This window comes from Megalops cyprinoides, chromosome 2 (genome assembly GCF_013368585.1).
Source record: "Megalops cyprinoides isolate fMegCyp1 chromosome 2, fMegCyp1.pri, whole genome shotgun sequence".
Lineage (NCBI taxonomy): Eukaryota > Metazoa > Chordata > Actinopteri > Elopiformes > Megalopidae > Megalops > Megalops cyprinoides.
Window position 1 is genome coordinate 25,013,771 of NC_050584.1, and position 12,239 is coordinate 25,026,009.

The 12,239-nt window shown below is 49.3% G+C and overlaps 1 protein-coding gene across 1 annotated transcript; it reads right to left on the minus strand.

Annotated features, from left to right (window-relative positions):
• Positions 1-4,229: 4,229 nt before the first annotated feature.
• Positions 4,230-11,643, minus strand: kbtbd2 (kelch repeat and BTB (POZ) domain containing 2). The gene is made up of 3 exons (XM_036522316.1): positions 11,346-11,643; positions 6,941-7,106; positions 4,230-5,803 (listed from the first exon to the last, which is right to left on the minus strand). The coding sequence occupies exons 1-3, from the start codon at positions 11,516-11,518 to the stop codon at positions 4,277-4,279; spliced, it is 1,866 nt and encodes a 621-aa protein (XP_036378209.1). The 5' UTR covers positions 11,519-11,643; the 3' UTR covers positions 4,230-4,276.
• Between the last annotated feature and the right edge of the window lie 596 nt (positions 11,644-12,239).

A 12,239-nucleotide genomic window follows, 5' to 3' on the forward strand; every position in this document is an offset into this window, starting at 1 on the left:
CATTTTGTGGTGAAAAAACACTTTACTTAGCTGTCTTTATTATTCGTGGGAGTTCATGGACACTGGGCTTTAATAGCCTTAGCTGCACTAAGGTCCAAGTGCAGGGGGCTGCAGGAGCAAGTCTCAGCTGTGTCCCCCAGAGGCTAATGGAGTGATAGACTGGGTGGGACAGACCTGATGTCAGTTCAGCGTATTGTTCCCTTATATGGAAGTCTGTGTTAAGTTCTTTGTGACCAAGTTTGCCAAACGTTCAGGTATAGTTGCCCACCCCCTTTGTGCTGGATTTATAGAATATAGAAGGAAATCCTATTGTATGGAAGATATTAAAGTCAGGAAGTAGGTGAGGTTTCTTCCAAAGCATCTATTTAAACTGAGAAGCTCCCTCTGTGTTTTACATAATTGACTGTGTTTTAGGGTTTACTGCCTGTGCTTTGGTTTTATTGTGGTGCATTACTTGTTTCCTGAAAAATACTAAGCTCAAGTACTAAACTCCTCACTAAGTCCTGAGATCTACCTGAAAGGATGTTCAGACGACACATAGCCTATTCAAAAACACATAATTCAGTATGGTTTTGTCATTAGATACTTCAGGAATTTGGGAGGGGAAAAAACGGAGTGAAAAATACTCAAGAAGCAATGAAGGCCAGAATAAAGAAATATTTTAATTTATTTGTATATTATCTTACTTTGTGAACCTGTACAGAATCACTGTAATTTCCTGTTTAGACATGGCAACACTGGAACAAATCTAAACCAATGGACCACTTGGACTATGTGTTGCGCACATAGATAATGATTATATTTCTGTATATTTGCTCAGTATCCTTGCATTTTTAAATGACTTGGCTCTAATTCCTATTTATATTTGATATCAATTACAAAAAAACTGCTGTAATTTCCACCAAGTAGAAGTAGACATGCTTTTTTCCCCAAGTCAGGTTCAGTTTAAAATTATTTAAAGGAAATGATCTTTATACCTTTTGCCAGAGGTTTTCACACCTTTCATTTCAGTACCTGCTGTCATGCGGCTTTTAAAGTCTGTGCTGCCTACTCCTCACCTTTGTGTTTCTCCATGGCAGTCTGTTGAGTTTTATTAACTTTATTTTCATTGTCACAGTTGTTGCCCTCAGATGATGCTTCAGTTTTAAAAAGATTTTGGTCATCAGAGCAGTTTTTTTTATTTTATTTGATCTTGTTTGATGATACTGTAAACAGATATTTAAAATATATGAATGTATTTTAAATGTGAATTGTCTTGAGTTCACACAAATGCTATATTTCTTGACAGATGCTCACAAAATCTTTGAGGAAAAAAATGGTATGTTGTATGACTATTAAAGAAACTATTTGCTGACGTGATGTGGCCGGTTGGGTGTGTGTTCGCAGGGCAGCTTTATTTTATTATATCACATGCATTATTGTCATTTAGCAGACGCTCTTATCCAGAGCGACTTATGTTGGCATCACAAAGTTATGCATTTATACAGCTGGATATTACTGAGGCATTTCTGGGTTAAGTACCTTGCCTAAGGGTACAACAGCAGTGCGCCAGCGGTGAATCTAACTAGCAACCTTTCAGCCCTGCTCCTTACCACTATGCAACACTGCCGCCCTATTATAGATTTTATTTTTAAGTTCATTGTTGATTAAAAATAACATTTAAGTTAATTTCTTAGCGCAAAGGTGAGAAATAAAACGATAGGAATTGTCTAAGAATTTTCGCTTTGTTCCGTCTCAGTCGAGGAACAGCTCGGTCACTGTACGAAATGTAGGTCAGCCAAAACAAAAGACCGGGCTCGAGCGCGCTGCGGCAGACAAAAAAAAAAAAAAAAAAATGCAGCCGCACGTGCCAGAGAGCATACAATGCGGCGACATCATTGCAACAGACGAACTTGCTGACCTCTAATGACTTGTTTATCAAATTGTGCTCCGGATTGGGGGGGGGGGTGTTCGGCTCCCCCCTCCCCCCCCAGCGTCTCGGAATATTCCACACTTATGCTATGAAATGCCTGTCAGTTCAGCTCTTGGTGTTTCGGTGTGGGCGAGGCAAACACGAGGAAAATGATTTGCGATTTTACACGGAGTACATTTTATTTGTGTTACCAAGCGTACAAAAGTACGATGTACCAAAGGAAACTGATTGCAATGGGAAATTTAAATTTAGTCTGGCATATTGAAATATATCCGTGTATGAGGACACGTGTAGTTATTGTTGATCCAATTATGGAAGTCGTGCTTTGCCATGGGCCAAGCCTGTATTTAGTACTGTTGCGTGCCTGGTTCGTGTGCTAAAATTACTCAGATTGACATGCGCACTGATCAGGTTTAAGCAGGTTTAATCACCCTGTTGTTTTGATACAAATATGGCCTAGCCAAGAGGAAGGTGCCACCCTAGCAGATGACCTACCCGGGGCCCACGAAATCACTCATGTTTGCAAGGTGGACAGCAGAAGCGGACTTTTGGAAGCTGTGTGTGGACGTACGTCACGCTTTACTGCACCAGCATTTGATCCGTTTCGGGAAGTGCGGCAATTCCTTACAACGGAACCGGTACCGACCCGCGTGATAAAACACTGGTGAGTGATTCTAGGCAGTCGGGGTGGCCATCCTTAAATATAAATCGAAAAATCCTCTCGTATTCGGTTATCAGAGCGAACTAAGCTAAAGCACCAACAAGCAACACTGGCACGTGCACACAGAAGGACACACACACGCGACACGAGAAAGAAGATTCGCAGTCCAGGAGGCTTTTTTGTATTTTTCCCCGTTTCGTTTTTTAATAAATTAATGTCATTCAAAATACAGTGCCAAAAGGAACATGATGCAGCCAAACATGCTAGTAAGGTTTGCCATGAAGCACCCGTGCTCATGTTAAGTTAACGGGGGGCCCCCGAACCGTTCCTCCCCCTCCCCACCCGCTCCGCTACTGCTAGTGGTTGCCATGACGATCTCTGGAGCGACGTCCCTCTCAGACCACGCAGCTGAAAGACTCCTCAATAGTTCACTCACAAAAAAGGAGAAAATTAATCTTACAAGGGAAAACAATATCTATACACAATCACACTACAGTAATGTCTGATATTAAATTATCATAAAAAAACCTAATACAAAATAGACCTGGTTATTCTTTTTTCCCCTCCCCACCCCACACACTACATCATTTTCGTTTTCTTTAAACATGAAAAAAATATATTTATATATTTATATATGTATTTCAGCAGCTTGGAAATAATATGCATGAGCCCAAAGTTACTGTAGTAGATAGTGGAGGCATGAGTTGAGGAAGAGAGAGAGAGAGAGAGAGAGAGAGAGAGAGAGAGAGAGAGAGAGAGAGAGAGAGAGAGAGAGCGAGAGAGAGGGAGGGAGAGGGAGGGAGAGAGAGGGAGGGAGAGAGAGCAAGAGAGAGAAAGAGAACAGTCCAGCAATGCCAGAAAGGGTGAAACTCTGCCTGTCTGTTGCCACCTGCATGGAAGACCTGTATGTGTAAAGACTGACAGGACAGAGGAGTGGGTGGCACTGAGGAAGAGGAAAGGGGGAGGGAGGGGGCACCATGGGTAGCTGGACCTGCAGTCACCTCGGCAAAGAACCCCCCCCCACACACCGCTACCCCCCTATATTTTCACCCACACCCCTCCGTATTCCTATTCCGGGGGTTGCTGTGAGGAATGAATCTGCCCTTTATCAGTGGTAGAAAGAGAGAGGGAAAGAGGAGGAGGAGGAGGAAGAGGAGGGGTCTGGGGGGTGTTGGTACAGTCACCACTGTCATTCCGACGAGGGTTTCTCCATTAAGTGCATAAACATCCATCGTCACTGATCGGCCGACTCTCCCATCATCACATTGTAGAAACAGTAAAACAGACCTGTAATAATACTTAACAGAAGTAGCGACAACTGACGAGGGGGGAGAAAAAAACAAAACAAAACAAAAAAAAAGGTTTTAGAATACTAACATGTAAAGGTAATCGTTATGTATATTTTCTACATCAGTCTGAGGCATACCACTTGGTGCTGTATGTGAGGACAGTGGTGTGAGATGGGAAACAGGGTGGAAGGCTGTCTTGGACAGGCTGGGAACGCTCCCAGGCCGTGCCTTTGGGGCGAGTTCCCTCCCCACATTCTCCCGGGGAGGCAGACGAATCAGACACCCTAAGTTTTCGGTGGTACTGATAGCCCCCCCCCCCCCCCCCCCATCTACCCCCCTGACGCCACGGATCCCCGGTCTCGGCGTGCAGTTCGGAGGGGTTTTGGGAAAAGGGGAGGGGCAGGGCCGAAAGAGCTATACGTGGGGGAGGGACACCATCTCGCCATCCATCTCGAATTCCTCAGCCCCGTCCGGGGAGAAGAGGTACGTGGGGGGCTTCCAGGGGGACTCCTCCAGGCAGGAGGGGTAGAGCTTGCCCACAGCGCAGCGGAAGTCCTTGCCCAGGTCCCAGAGCACGCGCTCGGAGACGGGCTGCCGCAGGTACCAGCGGTCCAGCTCCACGTCGTACTGGTAGATGGCGTACTTGGCGCGCTCGTTCATGTGCGTCTCGCGCATGAAGATGCAGAGCGAGCCCAGCAGCACCACGGCCCGGACGCACGGGTCCGAGTAGCGCTTGGCGGGGATGTTGGCGCCCAGGCGCCACTCGTTCTTGCCCACGTCGTAGATCTCCACGGTGACCGAGGAGCCGTCGATGGTGCTGGTGGGCAGGCGGACGCCCGAGTTGCTGACCACGTGCAGGCCGCCGATGTAGAAGATGAGGTCGCCGAAGGCGGCGGCTGAGGCGAAGCAGCGGCTGGTGCGGCGCATGGCCATCTCCACCCAGGCATCGGCGCGTGGGAAGTAGCAGTACATCAGGTCGTGCGTCATGACGTAGATGCAGTCGTGGGCCGCCACAGCCGTGCTCCAGTTCCAGGCGCACGGCAGCGGGCTGACCATGGTCCACTCGTCCTTCTCGCGGTCGTAGCGCTCCACCGTGCGGCGGTTGAGCTCGCCGCCCACGTTGTCGCCGCCGATTGCATAGATGTAGCCCTCGCAGTGCACCAGTGAGGGCCGGACGCGGGCGCACAGCATGGGCGTCTTGGGCACCCAGGCGTTCTGCTGTGCGTCGAACCAGAAGAAGCTGTCAACCGAGCGGAAGACGGCCTGCAGCCGCCCGCCCTTGCCGTGGTTGGCGATGGGTGTCTTGAGAGGGATCTGGCCGCCGGCGATGAAGATGTCGTTGTCCGGCGTGACCAGCGCGCCCACCTTCTGCAGGTCGCCTGGCGGATCGCTCAGCTTGTAGACCTTCTCGGCCTGCGGGCTGTAGCAGACGGCCGCGTGCGGGGGGTCCGCCCCCGCCTCCACGAAGATCAGCATCTCCTCCTTGGTCATGCCCAGCCGCGGCTTGAAGAACTTGGGCATGGACTTGTAGAGGCCCTGCACCACCACCGACTTGTCGTTGGGCGGCAGGCCCTGGAACCAGGCGCGCTGGGTGACCTCGGACAGGGCGTCGATGCGGATCTGGCTGAGCACCGACGACAGGTGCTGCGAGCGCGCCTCCATGTTGTACTCCAGCCACAGCATGGCCGCCTCGCGCACCGTCTCCTCCTTCTCCACGTTGAGGTTGTCGCTGCTCAGCAGGTCCAGAAGCAGCTCGTGGGACAGCTGCAGGAAGGCCTCCTGCCGATACACGGCCGGGAACTTGTGCTCCACCATGCGCTTGGCACTCTGCTTGAGCTCGCTGCAGCTGAACAGGTCGCCGATGCTAAGCATGCGCACACAGTTATCGGCGTTTATCTTCTTCACCAGGTAGTCACGGCACTGGAGCAGCACGTCTTCGACCTGTGGGGGGAGGGGGGAGCGGGAGACGGAAGGGGTGAGAGGCATTTCGGCAGCCGTGTTAATGAGCTGGTGGCGAGCGGTTAGCAATCACCGTGTGGCTGTATGGGACAGCTGAACGCTGCTGTATCATCTGCCGTGGTTAAGTGAGAACAGAAGACAGACACATGCAAACACAAACTCACTCACACTCACAGTGTACTACACATTGCACTGACCAAATTTAAGTGCATGCAGGAAAGAGGGGATTGAAGACAAGAACAGATGTTCGTTAAGAACAAACCGGAACTCAGCGTCAAATGGACATGACGTACTCCAGGGCCCTCAAACACATTTCCGCTCCAAAGACTTTAAGGCTCTGATATATGTGATCAGATCAAAGCTTTAATCCTTACATGTAGCTTATGTCAACACTGGCCAATATTTTTAAATCATCCTCCACTGAGCCTCACAATCTGACAATACATGTTACAGAACAGTTGGCTACTATAGAACAAGCTTAAAAATCTATACGCTCTTCTACAAGTAGGTTTAAAAGAAGTTTATCTGCACCTATGCCTTGAGCTGCAGCCATGCTACTCCTTGAGGCCTTTGATTCCCCCACTCTCCCTGACACTGCAATTATTGCTGCGCTTCTTGTTCTACTCATCAATTACACTTACGCTACGCTTTGTATTTATACAGTATTTGAAACCTATTTTCTCTGGTGGCACAGCTTAGACTGGAGGGGGTGGTCATGAATTTTGCTTTGACTGAAAAATTCTCCAAGAGTATCAGAATCAGGTCATAGCAGACACAGAGACTATCCAAGGACAAGGCTGGAGCACAGGAGGCTGATGCCTGTAAGTGCAAAGCAACAGAAGCTTTTAGAAGACATACCCGATGCACTAGACTAATTCACAGCTCTCCCCCTCTTGTAACAGTATGGCTAAGAAGCGTCATCAATTTAGATTCTGGAACAATGCTGTGCTCGCCTAACCAACATGCTGTCTGTAGTATCTTCAACCCCCTTTGCCCTTGAGGAGACAGGAAGGCAGGAGGACTTTAATTTTCAGCAACCCCCATGCAGGAACCCCCCCTCACCCCATGCCCCGCCCCTCCAGCCCAGCCATGGGGAGGGTGCTGTGCAACCTGACTGACCTGCAAGAAGCAGGCGGTCTCATACAGGGGCTCCACAGTGCTGTCGTTGATGGCCAGGTTTCCCGTGTAGGCGTAGGCGATGATGATCTGCAGGGTGGCTGGGTCCACGTTGCGCAGGTGGACGTGGGTCTGCTTGCTCTCACTCAGGCCGCTCATGAACATGGCCCTGTGGGTGTGGGGGACAGAGTCCATCAGTCCATCAATCACATCCAAAAAAAAAACTGAACATTTTAAAAGGAAACTGTTTCTAAAGGTAAAAACATAAGAGGCAATCTGACATCAGTAAAAGGATTATGACTGCATTTCAAATGAGGGTCCGACTTAAAAGGAACCAGAGCAGATTGACAGAAAATCAAAAATGCCACCAAAACAAACCCCCAAAAACCCCTCAAAACAAACAGATGAACACCATCGTAGCATTACATCATCACCACCCCACAACAGCATTTTTTTTTCTTTGCCAGGCCATCAACGTAATTACATTACTTTCATTTAGCAGATACTCTTATCCAGGGCAACCTCCAGCACAACAGAAGTGTACCTATTCAAGCTGAATGAGCAACAATGTCAGACCAGTGAGTGTAAGCACACGGGTGTTTTATTTAACCTGGATTACCCACTGCTATCTGTGTTGAATACTTTGCTAAAGGCTACGCTGGCTGTTATTTCCTGGATGGGATTCAAACCCACAACTCTTGGTTCCCCAGCCCCTACCAGACCCATTATCCACCACGCCGGCCCTCTAAATCTTCCCTCGTCTCCGCTGCTTAAAATTTCATCACGTACTAAAGGCACCACGGGTGATTCAGAAAGCGAGCCGGCACCCGGCAGATGGAATTACGTCGAGTGGAGTTCCCTAATCCTAAAAGAGGCTGGCTTGCTCCCCGTCAGCCTCGGGTTTTCTGGGAATGTCCGGCAGTGCCACACCCCTGGAGAGTGGCAAAGTTACTTGTACTTGCTGTTTATTGGTGTATTAGTTTATCGGTGTAGTATTGTGATGCGTTTTGGATTATGTGATCTAGTGACTGATGTATGGTAGTATACTTGGCTTCCCTTAACTTGTGTAACCTGACTAGACAACTTGTAGTAGGGCTTGAATTGATACACTTCTGTTCTTTTGTGCTGGAAGTCGCTCTGGATAAGAGCATCTGCTAAATTCATGTAATGTAATACAGAAGAGCAGCGTGCCAAGGGTCACAGACCTCAGTGCCACCGTCACGTCGTCAGGCCACCTCACCCCAGACGCCGGACAGAAAGCTTTTGGGAGAGCCCCTTTTCCTCCCGCTCCTGGTAACAGTAATGACGAGGAAGACGCCGCAAGTCGGCGTTCCCTGTGAAAGCAGCTGCTTGCTCCCCACGAGCCTCAACGTTGTCTGGGACATCTGACAATGCCATGCTTCCGAGGCACGGGCAAGGGCAGGGAGACCACGGGACACCAAAACCCCGATGCTGGACGGACCGCTCTCTGAAAAGCTCTCTTTCCCTTGTTCTCAGTAACGACAACCAGGAGGAAGACACTGCAAGCCTGCTGTAGGGTGGATTCCAATCCAGCGAGTCACAAACTCCTCGCAAGAGTGGGGGTGGCTGCGTACCGCCACCCACGAGTGGAGAAAATCTAACCAGGAATCACTCATGAATCAGAGCCCAATCCATAGATTTTTTTTTTTTTTTAACATAACAAAGTGCATCTGGGGACAAAAAGCAAAAATGCTTTTCTTTTCCGAGGAGGTCACTTTCAAAACCCAGCAGTGCCATAATGTTCAGTAGGGCTTGTGGGATGTAGGCTTGTGACCAGAGGCTGACAGGTTCAAACACCAGGTGGCACAATGCCGCTGTAACAGATCAACGGCCTCAGTTTAAATCGGAGCTGTAAACACAGTGCAACAAACTGACCCAGGATCAGCACACGGCACTTGTAAAATGAGTGACGCAACAATGTAATTCCAGGAGCATGCAGAGATGACGCCCAAGGTCTGTGAAAACACTGGCACAAGCAATTCAATGCCCCCCTGTTCCTCCTTTCTACTCTCCAGAGACGGGGACAACTTTAACACACGAAAGTGTTATGCAACAGGCTTGGGCCACCCGTGTGCAAAATTCAAAACTCCCCTTCCCAAAGCAACCCTCCATTCCCTCGCGGGACAACCCCGAACCCGAGGCTGCCAGTTCAACCTGCACCCCATCACATCGGGGATGAACAGCCACCGGTGGCTGGCCTGTAGCCGTTACGCGGCGGCCAAGGAAATCCACACGCGCCGTGGTTGGGCGTTTCATTTGCCGCGGTAGAGGGATTTAGGGGGCCCTATTTTTGGAAAGTATAGAAATGCAAGCCCGCGGTGAGGCCGAGATGCCCGCCCCCCACCCCTGCATGACGCAGCCAAGGATCTTGTTTCCTCCTCTTTTGCAACACGTTCATGTGTGTCCGCGGCACGGGTTTGCAAAACAGGACGGACCCCGCCAGCCCTGCCTGTGAAAGCAGAGGCTGATCCCTCGTTCTCTGCCGTCCCATGCGTGTGTGCGACCTCCACGAAACGCCTACACACCCCCCATTTTTTCCATTCATGAATTCAGTAACATTCATGAATCTAATTCTCTCGATCCCCAAGCCCCCCCCCTTCCTTTCTCTCCTCCCAGTGGGTCCAATCACACAGCAGGCCTTGGTCCCGCTGCAACCCTCTTATGCAACTGTGCAGGCATCCCTAAGAGTTTCCTCATGGGGTGACTCTTCCTACCTTGTGTGTTGAGAGGGGGAAAGGACTTCCTTAATCACTTCTTTAGTACTGAGATACACTATCTCCTAGGGAGCTGGGGCTGGGGGGGAGCCAAGAGGATGGGAAAGGACACCTCTCCAAGCCCTACAGGGGAAATGCCTCGCATGTTCTCATCGGATAACGAGTGCATGGGAAATCGGGGGGTGTGTGTGTGTGTGTGTGTGTGTGTGTGTGTGTGTGTGTGTGTGTGTGTGTGTGTGTGTGTGTGTGTGTGTGTGTGTGGGGGGGGGGGGGGGCGGATTGTTGCAATGGCCCGGGAAAGCTGTCTAGAGCGCATAAAGCACAGCCTAAAACATTATTGTCATTTTTTTGTCAAAATGCTCAGGGGTAGTAAATATCTTGAGCGGTGGGGGAAAAAATATATAATACTAAATCTCCTTTATTCAAAAGAATTTCAGTTCAATTGGAATTTTTAATTAAGCAAATGTCCTTCACTGCATTTTATAAATTACATTATTGTCCATCCATTTTATACAGCTGGGTATTTACGGAGCCAATTTTGGGTTGAGTATCTTGCCCAAGAGGACAACGGAGAATCAAATCGACAACCAACCAACTATGCTACACTACTGCAACTTAAATACAACACACACACAGCATAAGAGTTTCTGCTAATGCAAAGTAGAACATTACCAGAACACCGCTACAACAACAGAGCAAGGCACTTAACCTGAATTGTTTCAGCAATTTTCCAGCTTCACTGAATACTGGGTATAATACAAGTTATGCAAAGCATCCTGGATCAGAGTGAAAGTTAAACAAACTAGGTGGTGTTTTCAAACCACAGATTTAAGATTGTGGAGTTTTACTGTGGAGAGGGAGGGAAATGATGGTGCAGAGGTGGCCTTCAGTGGAAAGACTTTTAGCTGCTGCCTTCACCTGTGACCTGGGGTGACTAGCCATCACCCTCTGACATCACCTGAAGTGATCACTGGTTCAGAGGACAGGGGGGAGCAAGGGGACTTTCCAACATGCAACCACAGGAACAAAAAAAGCCTCTAGACGGTGGACTGAACTTTTATCGACTTAATAGGCCTAAGCAGAGATCAGGAAAGTCACAGTCTTTACTGCCTAAAGAAGACTAAATTCAACCTGTTTCCCCACACACCTGAGTGCAGGTACAAGCAAAATCACCATATTCTGTATGTTCTGACTTTATTTCAGGGCTTAGCACGCAATCCTTTGTTGTGCGCTATAACGGTAGCCAGTGAATGTTCAGGTTCTGCCAGGATGGCATTTCTGGCAACCTGTGGTGTGTACCATTGGTTATTCATTCACAAACTTTGTCATTCGAGAACAAAAACGCACATTGTGGCTGAAGCCTGTCCTACGGATACACAACATGCCTTAACACACACATACACACACAGACAATATCCTGTTTGAGGAAACTGCTAATCCCAGCAAGCAGCTTGTTTGTTGAGGGAATTCAGATGTGAGGTTTGCATTCTGGACTTTCTCCCCACCCTGTTACCCTCGCAGACACTGACCTCTGGTCAGCCCTTACCTGAAGAAAGAGCTGCATGTAACAAGCACTATCCCATGTGGGGATCTCTGATTAGTCATTACCCGAAGTACAAATTGCATGTGACTACCAATACCGAGTCAGACTGGGATCTCTGTTCAGCCCTCACCTGAAGTAGGAGCTGCATGTGGCTAGCACCATCTTGTGACAGGGGAACTCGGCATCCTCCACCAGCAGCACCACATCCGTCAGCAGCTTCTGCTCGTAGAAGAACTTGAGCTGCTCCAGCAGGGACACAGCGTAGTCCGTATTGACCGGCCGGCGCTCACTGAGGTCCGACATGGTCGCATCCCATCAATCTCCCCCCCCCCAGCTTCGAGTCGCACCGCTATGGGAACTGGACCAACGCCCACCTAACCCCCCACGCCGAAAAAAAGAGGAGACGCCCTAGAGACTACAACAAAAAGGAGGAGGACAAAAAAAAAAAAAAAAAAAACTTTCTTAATTCCGAAGGGGTTTCTGCAGCAAAACAGCCCCGACGTGCAGGCAAAACTGTCAGAGTGATAATGTGGTGATGGATATCGAGGTGCAGATTTCTCTCCTCAGCCTGGCTTTACGTTATCAGGCTCCTGTGCTTCTCGGGGAGGTCAGCGCTTGCTGTCACTCCTCGGTCTCTCCGTATCAATTTGGTGTCTGGAGCTTTCCTTTCCGCCGGGGGTGCAAAGTGCAGCAGGGGCGACGTGGTGAGGGGTGGTACTGGCGGAGGGAGCGCAGCACATTACAGGGAAGCTGGAGGTAGTCGGAGGTGGAGGCGGGCCTTCGCTCAAACCCGCTACATCAGTGCCGGTCCAAGTCCAGTGTCTACAGGGGAGCAGAACATATGAACATCTATCAACACAGCAATGAGGCCACACAGACAACGCATGCAGTGGACCACCTGTAGTTCAGGACAAAGATAATGTTAACACCTCAGTTTTTTTCCTCATTGCAAAAAGATGAGCCAACACCTCCCTTTCTAGCCGAATGAAGCACAATGACTGTTCTTTGGGTTAGTCTGTGGTTC